The sequence below is a fragment of the Penicillium lagena genome (assembly GCF_028827675.1).
Source record: "Penicillium lagena strain IBT 129212 chromosome Unknown utg000005l_segment0_segment0, whole genome shotgun sequence".
In the NCBI taxonomy this organism is placed as follows: Eukaryota; Fungi; Ascomycota; class Eurotiomycetes; order Eurotiales; family Aspergillaceae; genus Penicillium; species Penicillium lagena.
Window position 1 is genome coordinate 2,506,063 of NW_026623226.1, and position 13,215 is coordinate 2,519,277.

Sequence of the window (13,215 nt, forward strand, 5' to 3'; positions counted from 1 at the left end):
AACCAAGCCTTGTGCTTGTTTTCGAGCCCCCAGATACATCATTGGGGACAGGGATCTGGGGTAGCACTACCGATAGTTGGAATTAGTAGATAACGAGGCCTCCCTCCTGCTGCTGCTGACGAAGCCGAGCAAACCCGCGATCTGGCCGGTTCCGCCCTCCAAACACTCTCCCGGCCCGTCCGGACCCCGGTTTCGAGACTCCCTCCCTACTACCCACACGCACACCTCCCAACTGCTTCCTCAACCATGATCCTTCCCCACACTCCCCCCCGTGGCACTCCTCCAACCCTGACTGTTTGATGCCGACCAGTCGTGTTTCTTGTCACTGGCTGGTAGAGGCAGGGAGGTAGGAGACATACAAGAGGTGTACAGTCATCCGGTTCTCACGCGCAGACACACAATCGGTGACCCTTCCCCCTCAATGCGCCGGCGGGCACTGAGTGCGCACCCGGATCCGATCAGTGCCTGGAGTGATCGCGCGTCGCCATGACTCCTCTCATCAATCCGACCTCCATCCTCGTGGGCTTCCTGCTCTTGTACCTCTCATCCTTCTTCGTCTTCGCCATTGTTCGGATCGCAACAGGAATCTCCATCCAGCGCGTCGGCTACTTTTCCCTCCGGCGAATCGCATACACCCCGAGAGAGGGGCTTCACATCGAAATCCGTGGGCTTGGGTTTTCCTTGCACCCCCCGTCCTTTGCACAGCCAACATGGATCAGCATTCGATTGACGGACCTGAAAGTCACCCTGGACTCGGCATCTCTGCGCAAGGGCAAGGGAAAACCGTCGCGCGATATCCTGGAATCCCCTTACCCCGGTAGCCCATCCGAAGAGCACGATGCACTGCCGGACCCTCTCCCCCGTCGCAGCAAAACATGGCAAACCCTCACGCGCATCAAGGAGCGCCTGAAGCGCCTACACCGGCAGATCAATTGGCTGGCTCTGGTCGACCTGAACGCCGTCAACTCTACGGTGCATTTCCTCGATGCAGGACAAATTCAGGTGGGATCGCTCAGCCTGACGGTGGATACCCGGAGTAAGATGGTGGAACGGGGCAAGCTCTTCCGTCGCAAGAAGGACATGTCGCAGGAACAACGCCCGGCTGAGTGGATTATGAATGTTCAGAATATCCTGCTTGCGGTGGACGGCCGAGAACCGACGGAGATGCTGGACAACGTCGGCGTGAATCTCCATGGACTGCTTTACAAGGACTTGGAGGGACTGAGAGATGCATCCGTGGCTCTGAAAATTGGACGCATGCATATCCCCTACGACGATCTGCAGATGCTCATCCAGCGCATCAAACGCTCGCGGTCGTCTTTCAAGGAACCCGTGAGCCCGGAGACGGACGACGAGATCTCTTTTGCCGACTTTGTGGAAGAACTGGACAAGCCCGGGAGCCGAGATGATGCCATTGTGCAGACGGTCGCAGACTCCAAGGAATTTGCGAGTTCTTTATTGCGTGGTATACAGGAGTTCCAGGTAGCGCTGAGCTTCTTTCGATTCTCCTGGGGTCTCCAGTCTCTTTCTGCCGACCAGAACCCAGTCTATCTGAACGTGGTATCGCATGAACTCGGGATTGACCTGAATCGGATGGACCAGAAGAGCCCGGAGCACCGCATGTACTTCCAGCGCAACGACGTGGCCCACCAAGCTCTGCTGGCTGCAATTTCCCTTTCGGTTAGCTTGGATGACGGCTCGGGGGAAACGGACAACATTCTATACATCCCCATGGCTACGACGACCATCAAAACCACGTTGCCCTCCAAGACGGTGAGCGCCTTTGACGACGAGAACCCCGAAGAACGCAACACCAACGTCCTCTTCGCCAATTTGGTGGTCACTTCCCCATCTCTCGACTTGCAGCCCCAGCACGTCTCTCGGCTCCTCAAGTTGGTAGAGGCACGAGCTTCCTCTCCTCGCCGCAAGAAGCAGAGTAACCACCAGTTGATCTCTCGATTGCTTCCCAAGGCAAGCATCAAGCTCTCCGTTCATGAGCCTGTGATTCGATTTGTCTTGCCCATCGAGAAAAAGCCCGGTGAACCCGGTGACTACAATCTCCTCATCTCCTCCATCTCCTCCATCTCACTGGACATTGAGTCCTCCCATTCCTCCGAAGGCGGCGCTCACTACTCTCTGTCGTCGGTTTACCGAGTCGCATCTCACAAATTCTATTACCAAACTCCAACCGGCGTCAAGCATAACCTTTTGACAACAGAAAGCCTGGAGCTCAAGGCTCACTTGAACGCGTCCCCCGAAGTCTGTGTGATTGCGTCTGGGAATCTGAATGAGTGCTCCGTGCACATGATCAACAGCGACGTCAACCGTGGGATCCGAGAAGTGCTCGAACAATTCCGGACTCACTTGCAACCACAGAAGAAGGTCCAGATACATGAGCGAAAGGCAAGCCCCTTGAGACAAGTCCCACCATGGCTCCTCCAATTTCAATTTGAAGCCACGGGATTCAGCCTGGAGATTGCCGGTGTCGATACAACCGTATCCAAAGTTGCGCGCGGTGTTTCTTTGCAAATGCAGTCGTGGACGGCGGAATACAAAGCCCAGAAAACAGAACCAACCACCGGCAGCATCACCAGGCGGCGTACTGCAAGTCACTCAACAATTGGAGAAGAATCGCCATTCCGCTTCCCCCCAACGTCGCCACCCAAAAATGCACAGCGCGGCGCTACAGATGGCAGACGAGTGGCGCTCCATGTGCGTGGCTTCGATGGTTTCGTCATTGAATCCGAAGACTACTTGGAGCCTGAACCTTTCTTCTCACTTCCCCGATTTGAAATCGCATTGAGCACACTCAGTGACCGACTCGGGCCGGTTCTGCACTTCAACTCCGTTTTCAAGGGTATCTATCTGCAATACTCCCTCTATCGCTTCTACTGCCTTGGGGTTGCAACTTCCGTGATTCAAGACGTGTTTTCGCCTCTACCACCTCACCATGCGGGTACTTCCAACAAGAAGACCCAGCCCTCTGCTGCTTCATCACTTCCACCACCTCCACCATCTTCTCCATTCTCGTCAAAGAATGAATTTGTTACCGTCGATGTTCGAGTGACAGTCTTCCAACTCAAGGCCTTCCTTCCCAACGATCCTGCGATGATGCTTCAGGTCTATGGATTAGCCGGTACTTCTCAGCGTCTTGGGACTCCTCACTTGAAAGCCAATCTGGTTCGTTTACACGCAGAGGCACCCAGGCTCAAGGGTATCTGGGCACGGATCGGCAGTATGAATAATGTCAGACTCGACTTCCGCAAGATGAAGTTAAAACACGGCAAGGATTTGGTTGAGGAGAATTCTATAGACTTATGGGCGGACTTCATCCGGCTCGGCGTTCCCCATCACATGGTGATGCATCGCATTTTCGACAACTTGATCAACACCTCGAAGGCCTTCAAACAGTTACATCATCGCTTCAAGAATCGCTCTCGGGAATTCGTGTCAGTGCGAGAGCCCGAGGGCCCAAAGAAAGTACCACGAGTCTCATTGCGCAGCAAAGCTCTGCTGTTTGAGCTCGAAGATGACGCATTTGAATGGAAGCTGGGCCTCATCTACAGGACAGGTTTGATTGAGCAGGCCCAACGGTTGGCTCGCGAGGAAGCTTTCTATTTGAAAGCCCACAAAGTCAAGGAGTCAGACAACCGACGTGCAACGTCCCGGTTACGGGCCAAATCGAGCCATCGCACTCTCCGCAGTGACCGAACTAGCCAGGAGACGAGAAGAAGCCGCAGTGCCGATTCACGACCAAGACAGGACGAGCCAGAGCGTGGGCGTGGATGCAAATTCCGATATGATGCTGGAGGCGCGACTTGCCTTTCTTCCGAGCAAAAGATTTCTACCGATGCTGCCTGGAATCGACTGCAACAACACAACGCCCAGGTCTGGAAGGAGAAGATCGATGCTGCGTTGAAATTCCAAGGCACGTCGATCAAAGAAGTTCGCGAGCTCTTTTCTGGAGCAGACGAGCCACCTGAAGATGTGAAGGAGACGGAAACCATCTTGGCCATTCCGAACAGACCAGGCCTTATGTCCGCGTTGATCAGCGATGTGAATCTTGTGGTGGATAGACCTTCCTTCCCGATCGATGACTACCCTGCGTTCCTTCACCGCATTGGAAAAGGCATGCCCATGTCGATGCAGTACGGTCTGCTTATTCCGATGAGTTTCAATCTGGAAATGGGCGAAGCGCGCGTCACTCTGAGAGACTACCCCTTGGACCTACTTCACATTCCAGCTTTACGTCCAGGGCAATCTCCGAGGCTTCCCAGTTGGTCATTACGGACGAACTTTGTGATCGCTGAAGAATGGCGCGATCATGAATCTGCAAGACAGGTGCGAGTGGAGCTCGTGCCTCCGTCTGAGTTGCCCGATGGAACAGTCACTGATCCGTACACAATCAATGTCTGGCGGACCGTCACTCCCGTCAAGACCTATTCTGACCCCGTTTTTGAGATCAATACCAGCCTGTCTACGAGTATCTCATGGGGCTGCTCTTACCAACCTGTCATTCAAGATATGATGAAGATCATCGAGGGTTTCACCAAGCCTGAGATCGATCCCTCGGAGCGAGTTGGTTTCTGGGACAAGATTCGACTGAGCTTCCATTCTCGAATCAAGGTTCTTTGGAAGGAAGACGGTGATGTCCACCTTCGTCTCAAAGGTTCTCGCGACCCATATGTGGTAACCGGCTTTGGAAGCGGTTTTGTTATGTGCTGGCGACGGGACGTCAAGTGGGAAATCCACCCAAGCGATGATCCTATGGAGTTCATGAGTGTGACTAGTGGCGAATATGTGCTGGCTATTCCCGATTACAGCGCCGAAGCGCGATGGGCTACCGAGTCGACCACCGAAGACTTGGAAACTAGTTCTCTGTCCAGCGAACAGAAGAATGCGGCTCACTTCAAGAAAGTCATCATGAAGCTATCCGGTGATGTCAAATGGGCCACCGGATTGGTTTTTGAACGCGATGTCGAGAACGATATGCGGACATTCTCGTTCAAACCGCACTATGATGTCGTCCTCAAGAATCCCAAATTCGTCGACTCGTCGGCACTCCCGAAATACGATGCTTTCCGTGGGTTCCGCAGTGATCATATTCACCTGTCTATCGCAGTCATTGCACCCCAGAGCCGAAACTGGTCCGTCGACGATGTTCAGCCATCTACAAGCTACAACACCGTTCACTTGACTCCTCGTTTCTTCACCCATTTCTTCTCTTGGTGGTCTCTCTTCTCAGGTGTCATGTCCCTCCCTGTTCGCCAGGGACCGCTCTTCCCAGGACCCGCGAAGACCAGCAAGAAGTTCAACCGCCACCTTTCGACAGTTAAGTACAAACTTCTTCTTGCGCCTCTGTTCGTCGCACACATCTACAAACACAAAGACCGCGAGGACTATGCCGAGAGTGCTGTGACCGCCACAGGATTGAAGGTCCGCCTTGATAGTCTGAAGCTTGACATCCACCAAAGGCGAGAACAGATCAAGACCCAGGCCCGTGGCCGCTCGAAACAGACCAAGACAAGCGTCATGCGGATCAACCAGGCTCAAATTGACCTACAGTCCGCCGATTTCCGGGCTGTCTCGGCCACCATCCAGGGTACAACCCCTGAAGATATTGAGCAAAACCGGGATGATATCCTTTCCTCTTTCCAGCAACCACTGCCCTCTGTTGATCTGTCTCGATTCACAATTCCCGATCAGAACTTGGACTGGATTGACATGGATGACTTTGTCGAGCCCGACTGGATACTTCCGCAAGAGTCAAATCCTCGCACACAGATCTTGCCGCTGGCCTTCACTCCACGGTTCACTTACTTTCGTCAGACTGATTTTGGCGACGTCGGCCCTGAAGAGAGCGGTTATAGTACCTTTGGGTACGAACCGACTCACGAGTGTGTCATGTCCGAGAACAATGATCCTCGGCGCGTCCAAATCGAGTTAATCAAAGATCGCCTTGCGACCGTTGAAGCACAGATACGGAACTACGATCGTACGATTGGCGAACAGGAACTAAAGCTGATGAAAGAAGTGGATCAGGGCGCCGACGAGTTGAAGCGTCAGCATGAGCTCTATGTGCGCCAGTCGGAGCAGCTTGCGACACGACGGAGGTTCTTGACTCATAGCCTGCAACGTCTTGAACGATATCTTGCGCGAGATGAACGGACACCTCGAAGGGACAAGTCAGGCAACGGTGCGGCTCCCAGTAACGCGTCCTCCCGGACTGGATTGGACACGGAGTCTACTGTCGACGGTAAATCCGGTATCGACGGGCTTTACTCCTCAGCCAATGATGAGTTCTCGAGCGACTTCAAGAATCGCTTCATGATACACAATGTGCAGCTGAAGTGGAACAACTCACTCCGAAACATTATTCTCCGCTACAGCCACCAGGTCAGCCAGCGGCGGGGGTTTGTTTACTACATGTCTAGACGAGCCGTAAAGTTCATTCTTGATATCGTGGAGGAGCAGAACAAGAACAAGCGGAAGAACCCGAAGATGTCCACGGCGAACACGCGAAGTGACAATGAGGAGGAAAACGTGGATGAGCGCATTGAACAATTGCTGAATGATGCAAAGCGCTACGTCAATGTTGAAGACAATGACCCGCCTGAGTCGACCAACGGATCACCACTGCATTCGGATGACTCGAGCGATAATATTGCACCAGAGTTTACACCTCAGAACAGCTACCACCTGCGGCTCATTGCGCCTCAGATCCAGCTGATGAGCGAGAAGAATCAAAAGTCAGTCTTGCTTGTGGCCGCCAAAGGCATGCAGCTCAAGGTGGTGTCAATCATGGATAAGGAGCGTGTCTGGGATGATGTTAGCGGTTTGGTGCAACGGCGCTTCTCCCTCGAGATGGATGGTGCGCAGTTCTTCGTTGCGACGCAGAAGAGTCTGATGGCGCACTTGCACTTCTATGCGGGCAACAAATACGGCAACTTGCCGGGCTCTGCGTGGCCGCCCTGGTTGACTCTAGAGGCGATGTTTGACTTTGAACTCAGCCCCTTTGGCTTCTCTCGGATCGTGCAGAAGACATCCGCCACCCTGCGCTACGACAAATACAACGATCTGCGTCTTAAGTATAACGATGAGGTTGCCAAAGGTCACACAAATTCTCATCGCGGATTCCGTGAGACTCGCATGGATCAGATCAGTGTTGACTTCCCCCATTTCCGCGCCATTTGCGACTCCGCAGAGTACTACTCCATGTACATCATCGTGTTGGATCTCATGCTCTACAGCGAACCGCTCGAGAAGGTCCGCAATGAGCGCCTGGAAAAGATCATGCTCACATCCGACTTTAGCGACCTTCGCGGCGCTCCCGAGATGGTCTTCAAACTTCAGGCACGTATCCGGCAACTGGAAGAGATCAAGGAGCATTTCCAGATCAACGCCAAGTACCTCGACAAACGTGGCTGGGAGGACCGACTGGCACTTGAACGAGACTTGTCTCATTGCGAGGATGAGTTGTTCTTCATGATGAAGGCTATCACCACATCCCAGAAACGGATGGAGCCGAGCTCGTCAAAGGTGAACGGCGTTTTGCGCTGGAGCATCTCTGCGGCTGAGGTGGTTTGGCATTTGATGAAGGAAGCATCTGCGCCATTGGTGGAGTTCCAGCTGCGCAACGCCCAGTACGAACGCACCGATAATACTGATGGTTCCAACCACAACCTGGTGACTGTGGAACGTTTGGTCGGGTTGAATCTGTTGCCGAACGCCATCTACCCGCAGATTATCGCACCGTATCTCGACCAGCCGCGCCCCCTAGACGACGACATGCTTCGAGTGAAATGGCACAAGCTGGAGGCCGTCGCTGGAATCGCCGTGGTGGACAATTTCGAAGTGTCTTTGTTCCCGGTCAAAATCCAGCTCGAGCGCGAGCTTGGCCAGCGAGTGTTCGAATACATCTTCCCCAATATGGGGTCCGGCGCGAATGGCGGTTTCTCGCCCTTCACGATCAAGAACATAAAACCGCTGGATGCCGAGGACGATGAAGATGAAGGATCTGATACCGTCGGGAGGACTCAAACCCCTGGCGTTGATGAAGACAGCACGTCCACATTCACGGAGGATATGCAAGGCCTGCCAAAAGGACCTGGTTCTATTGAACTGCGGCTTCAGCCCACTCTGTCTCTGTCGGACGAACCCCCATTCAGACGACGCTCTGGACATTTCAAGGGTCTGGCGATGACACCCATCCACAAGGAGAATGGTCGACTCGGAGTTGCGGAGAATAACAAGCGCCCTGCAAGCGCCGGCAATCTGTCTAGGAAGAAATCTGCGGATAGTATTCGCATGTTGACGAAGCAAGCCACCGACAAGTCCTTCTCGAGTCAGGCAAGCGAAGAGAACAGGAAGAAGTTCGGCCTGAGCCGCAGCTCGTCTTCCAAGAAGGGCAAATCCAAAGAGCCCACCGACGACCTGTCGCAGATGATCTCTCGAGCTGCGCAATACATGACCTTGGCATGCGTGAAGGTACACGATGTGGTCCTCTGCGTGAGCTATAAAGGCAAAGGCGAGCACAACATCGAAGATATCCACGACTTCGTCTTCCGACTGCCCGTGCTCGAGTACGGCAACAAGACATGGTCGAATCTGGACCTCGCGCTGCGTCTGAAGAAGGATGTCATCAAGGCGCTCATTTCGCACGCGCCCGCCATCCTGGGCAACAAGTTCTCGCATCATCGCCCGTCCAAACAACAACAGAAACGCTTCCGCGAACTGGCCTCGTCGTCCCAGCTTGTGCGTAGTTCGACTAATGTCTTGAGTTCAGAGAGCAGCCGCAGCCAAACACCAGGCCAGGCGAGCAGCGTTGACTCTACTAGTGAGTACTCTGAGTCTCCGTCGCGCAAGTCAACGCAGTCGAACCCGTCGCCACTAGCTCGTTCCATTTCTCTTGATTCGGAAGCTCGTGATACGGCCCCGGATGAGAATGGTAGCTTTATGGTCGATTCTCCTGGTGACGTGGATGTCGATGGAGATTCTCGCTGGGAGGCATCGCGCCGCTTTGTCAATATTTCGGGTCGGCCTCTGACTTCGAGTGGGGCGAGCGCAACCTCCGAAGCCACCCGTGGGGCTGAACAGGATGATAGGTGAGAATCACGCCGTATTTATTGTTTGAAGCGTAAGGAAATGCTAACTGTTTTCCCTAGCAACAAAAAGACCATCCGCAATCTCGGCCGCAGGTTGATGTCTCGCAAGTGACCTTGATCTCTGATCAATTCTCTCTGTTTCTCAACATTTCCTCTCCCCCACTGATCCTCATTTTATTCATCTCTTGTTTCTCCGTTGTCACCTAATACCCAACTCTCCACATCATAGCACGCCATTGTAAACCACCATCTCATTTTCCTCAAGACCCCTCGTGTCTTCTCTCAGATACCCCTTCCCACCATATCATCTACATGCAGCGGGTCGTACATAGGCGTTGATTTGATTTGATCTGGTGATTTCTGTTTCTGTTTCTGGGGATATGCGTGGGGCTTGTGTCTGTCTGGGCGTGTTGCCAGAGAAATTCTTGTGTTCAACCATAGAGGCGGAGCGATGGGCGGATTTTTGTGTTTCTTACATTCTGTGTGTTTTTCTTCTGATAATCTGGTTTTTTTCTCTTCACGCTTGCGTCCGCAAATTATCCCATTTCCTATTCACCTTTTCGGGTTCTGTGGCCCTCCATGCACAAAAGCATTTCTGCCCACCTTCTTCTTGTTAATTACTTCTGAAAGTGCATTAATGGAATGAGAGAAGAGAAGCAAAAAGACAGACTTGACTCAGTCCAGTTCATATCAAGATTCCTTCCAGGTATTACATGGCGGCTAAGTACTTTCTGGCAGAGCCCATAACCCTAACTAATCCACCAGCCCAACCTATCTCATACATGCAACTACATACTGTCATACACATTCACAAGCTCATACCCACGCACCTCCTTCGGAAGATCCTTATACCCATGCACAGGATTATCAAAGACCCTATAAATGTCCTCCGTAACCTCGCGCGGCGTCTCATAATTCACCGGAAACAAATGGCCCTCAACGCTCACGATATCGGGCCCAACAGAGCTCAAATGCTTTTTCTGATCCAGCAATTCCTGCGCGAATCCCATGCCTGCCTGTATTTCTTGAATATCATCATCATTTCCATTTCTTCCATCATCGCCGCTGGCATCAACGCCTCCACCGGGGAACGGACATCCCCGACAAGAAAACCAAAACGAGCCCGCAAGCTCACCCCCTCGTCGGGCGCACGAACCATCCCTCCATGGAGCACCATTGACTCGCCCACAGGTCTCGCGGCCGCGTCCGCCGCAGGTAAGCCCCAGTCCCGCGAAGGGGGGATGGCGGAAGGAGCTGGATTCGTAGTCTGGGCGGTGGACGCTATCGGTGGTGTTGACGGTGCAGTCGCAGCAGTGGAACTCACTTAAGTCGGTGCATTGCCCGAAGCGACCGCTGCAGTGGCGGTGGGCGTAGTTGCGGGTTGAAACTGCGTTTGTTGTTGAGACAATGACGAGGAGGGCGAGAGAAAGGAGCAGGTTGGTTGGTGCTGCGTTTTGAGGTAGGATTGGGTCATAGGGATGGTCGATTGTGTTTGCAGCTTGGTGGGTGTCTGGAGCTAGCTATATACTTAATTTTCGATGAGTGTGCTACTGAACTGGACTATAGAGCTGGCTAGATTGCTCATGTAAAGGCAGGATGATGCGACGTCGAGGGTATATTCCGAGACAGTCCCACAGACATACAGCCACGCGGCGACATTGACCAATGCTAGCATATCATAGCTCGAGCACAAAGCTTCCCTGGGGCTGCTGTGATCCAGCAAGGTTGCGCCGATGCTCTCTCAAGGGCATTCAAGGGCATGCAAGACGGGTTGTAGCAGAGTGACACGGGCACGACAAGACATACAGAAATTCCGGGGAAGAGGTTACACATGCGGAGATATTGTACAATCTCGTCGTTTGCTAGAGATGAACTGGGTATCTATATACAACACGTAAGAACCGGCTCTTCCACACGCAGGGCAAAGAACATTGTCCAAAGGTAGATTTTGTGGTGGCCGTCCAAAAATTGAGGATGCATCATAATGTCATATTACAACTCGCTCAGTGGGTAATGGAGTGGTTTCCAGACGGTGTTCCATCGGGGACGCCACCAGGAACAACATCAGGCACAACATCAGGCACAACATCAGGAACAACATCAGGAATAACACCAGGAACACCATCAGGAACAACATCAGGAACTCCATCTGGCATGTTCTCAGGGTTTCCCGTAGCTGCTGTGCTGCCAGCGCCATCCGCAGATGGGGTCGACGGAGCGCTTTGCTTCTCGCGCGTCCAGGGCAGCAGGTTAGCCTGAACGGAAGCAAAGCGAGTGCGGGCTGTGGGCGCGGCAATGTCGTCCGTCCAGGGAATCCCGCCCTGTACGCGGCCCTCGGCCCAGGCCTTTTTCTCTCTGCGCAGATCACTTTGGACCCAGGGGATAGTAATTAAAGTCCAGATGCCGGCCCAAGCGAACGGAAGGCTCCAGCCCAGCTGCGGGGGTGACGTCAGCGTGATTCCGGGTTTGTGATGGAGTCACTTTGAACTTACTGTATACGCGACTGGTTCCGAGACAGTAAAGACGACCGCAGTGATGGCGGCGGCGCAGATGATCGAGCCTCCGCTCCAGAAACAATTCATCTCGAACAGCATCCGTCGGAAATAGGGGCTCGAGAGGTATCGTGTTCGGAGCGCGTACCGGTACATTTGGCCGCCGCCTCCGTCCACGGCCACCACGTCTTCGATGAGTGCGTATAATGCGGTTGGCATGGTGGATCCTTTGGGTGTAGACGAGATTCGGAAGGGTGCCTTGAAGCCGCACATGCGGAGAATATCGAGGGACAGGTGTACGATGCCAAAGTAGAACATTACCGTCGGGAGGACCATCGCGACAAGGCGTACTGTTGAGTTTTCCATGTTAGCGCTTTGCCCACAAAAACAAGACTGGGACTAGGTCTAACCATAAGGTTCAGCAGGAACCGTTCCACTGTGGTTGAGTTAGTTTGGGGCGCATCAGACAAAACTTCAGGGGGTTGACCAACACAATGAGTTCCACCGCCAGGATCAGCCAGACAATTGTAAAGTTGATGTGGAAGAAGTCCAGCTAGAGACGGCATTAGCAATGGGACCAGCATTTCGCGATCAGATAGTATCGTACCCATGATTTGCGAGCGTTCAACGGCCGGGTGCGCGAGTGTTTGCGGAAGAGATTATGGAGGCGATAGAAGTACTCGAAGACTGAAATTCCGCCCAAGCATGCGGTGATAATAGAGAATACTGCGACGGCCCTTCAAATCAGCACACCTGTACAGTGGATGAGTTTGCCGCGGTGGTCAACATACCCAAGTTGTGCGACAGATCCGTGAGGTACCACAGCGTCCAATACAGTATCAATGGCTGACCCAAGGTATCGACGACAAAGAGGATCCAGAAGAAAGCAATGGCCTTCTTGCGGGTGTGGAGGGAGTAGGGGAGCGGAGGAGGCACCGAGGGCGTGATGGCAACGGTTCCTTCTTCCATGAGCGTGGCGATGGTGGCGGGCCAGCGCCGACCGGAGGGAACGTAATAAGATTCAGGGAACAATCACTAAGGGTGGTCGATAATCGATTCAGAAGAGACCGAACACATGATGGGAGACGGCGAGAAGTAGAGAAGGAAAAAGTTGCGCCCTCAGCAGACAAGACCCAGATTAGCCGGAAACGACGGACCAGTACATCCGCCCCCATACAATACACAAAGGCACAGAGGTACCTTTTCCTGACTAAGCGGTGATGTCACTGTCCCCCTCGAGTCTTTCCCTGCTCTACTAGTTCGGTATGTCGGTATGCATTGCAGATAGGTCCCTATCATTATTTCCCACTGCCACACACTCCTGTCGCTGCAGGCCACAAGGCTCCCTTGCGCAAATGTTTGCGTCTAGCGACATCACCGAAATAGGACTCTGAGACATGGAAGTGCCAAGTTGCCGGATGGCGATCCCAGCCAGCCGATCATCCGCCGCATCCGTGGTGAGTTATGTATCAATATGATCATAACTCTTCATTCACCCGTCTGGGCTTCCGATTGGACCTGGTGGGACGAGCAACGTTCGTAATTGATGTAAACCTCCATGTAGGGAAGGATTGTTGCTGGTGTCGCCAAGCCTCAGGCATCCATCCATCCATCACATG

At 53.3% G+C, this 13,215-nt stretch overlaps 3 protein-coding genes across 3 annotated transcripts; 1 reads left to right on the forward strand and 2 right to left on the reverse strand.

Annotated features, from left to right (window-relative positions):
- Positions 1–486: 486 nt before the first annotated feature.
- On the forward strand, positions 487–9,216 carry N7510_007741 (FMP27 family protein; the record flags this gene model as incomplete). Its single annotated transcript, XM_056979666.1, has 2 exons — positions 487–9,104; positions 9,165–9,216. The coding sequence occupies 2 exons, from the start codon at positions 487–489 to the stop codon at positions 9,214–9,216; spliced, it is 8,670 nt and encodes a 2,889-aa protein (XP_056832709.1).
- Positions 9,217–9,892: 676 nt separating this feature from the next.
- On the reverse strand, positions 9,893–10,763 carry N7510_007742 (uncharacterized protein; the record flags this gene model as incomplete). The annotated part of the gene is made up of 2 exons (XM_056979667.1): positions 9,893–10,620; positions 10,748–10,763. The coding sequence occupies 2 exons, from the start codon at positions 10,761–10,763 to the stop codon at positions 9,893–9,895; spliced, it is 744 nt and encodes a 247-aa protein (XP_056832710.1).
- Positions 10,764–11,107: 344 nt separating this feature from the next.
- On the reverse strand, positions 11,108–12,565 carry N7510_007743 (uncharacterized protein; the record flags this gene model as incomplete). The annotated part of the gene is made up of 6 exons (XM_056979668.1): positions 11,108–11,539; positions 11,597–11,946; positions 12,007–12,032; positions 12,088–12,149; positions 12,204–12,322; positions 12,388–12,565. 6 exons carry the CDS (start codon positions 12,563–12,565, stop codon positions 11,108–11,110), a joined length of 1,167 nt encoding a protein of 388 aa, XP_056832711.1.
- Positions 12,566–13,215: the final 650 nt, after the last annotated feature.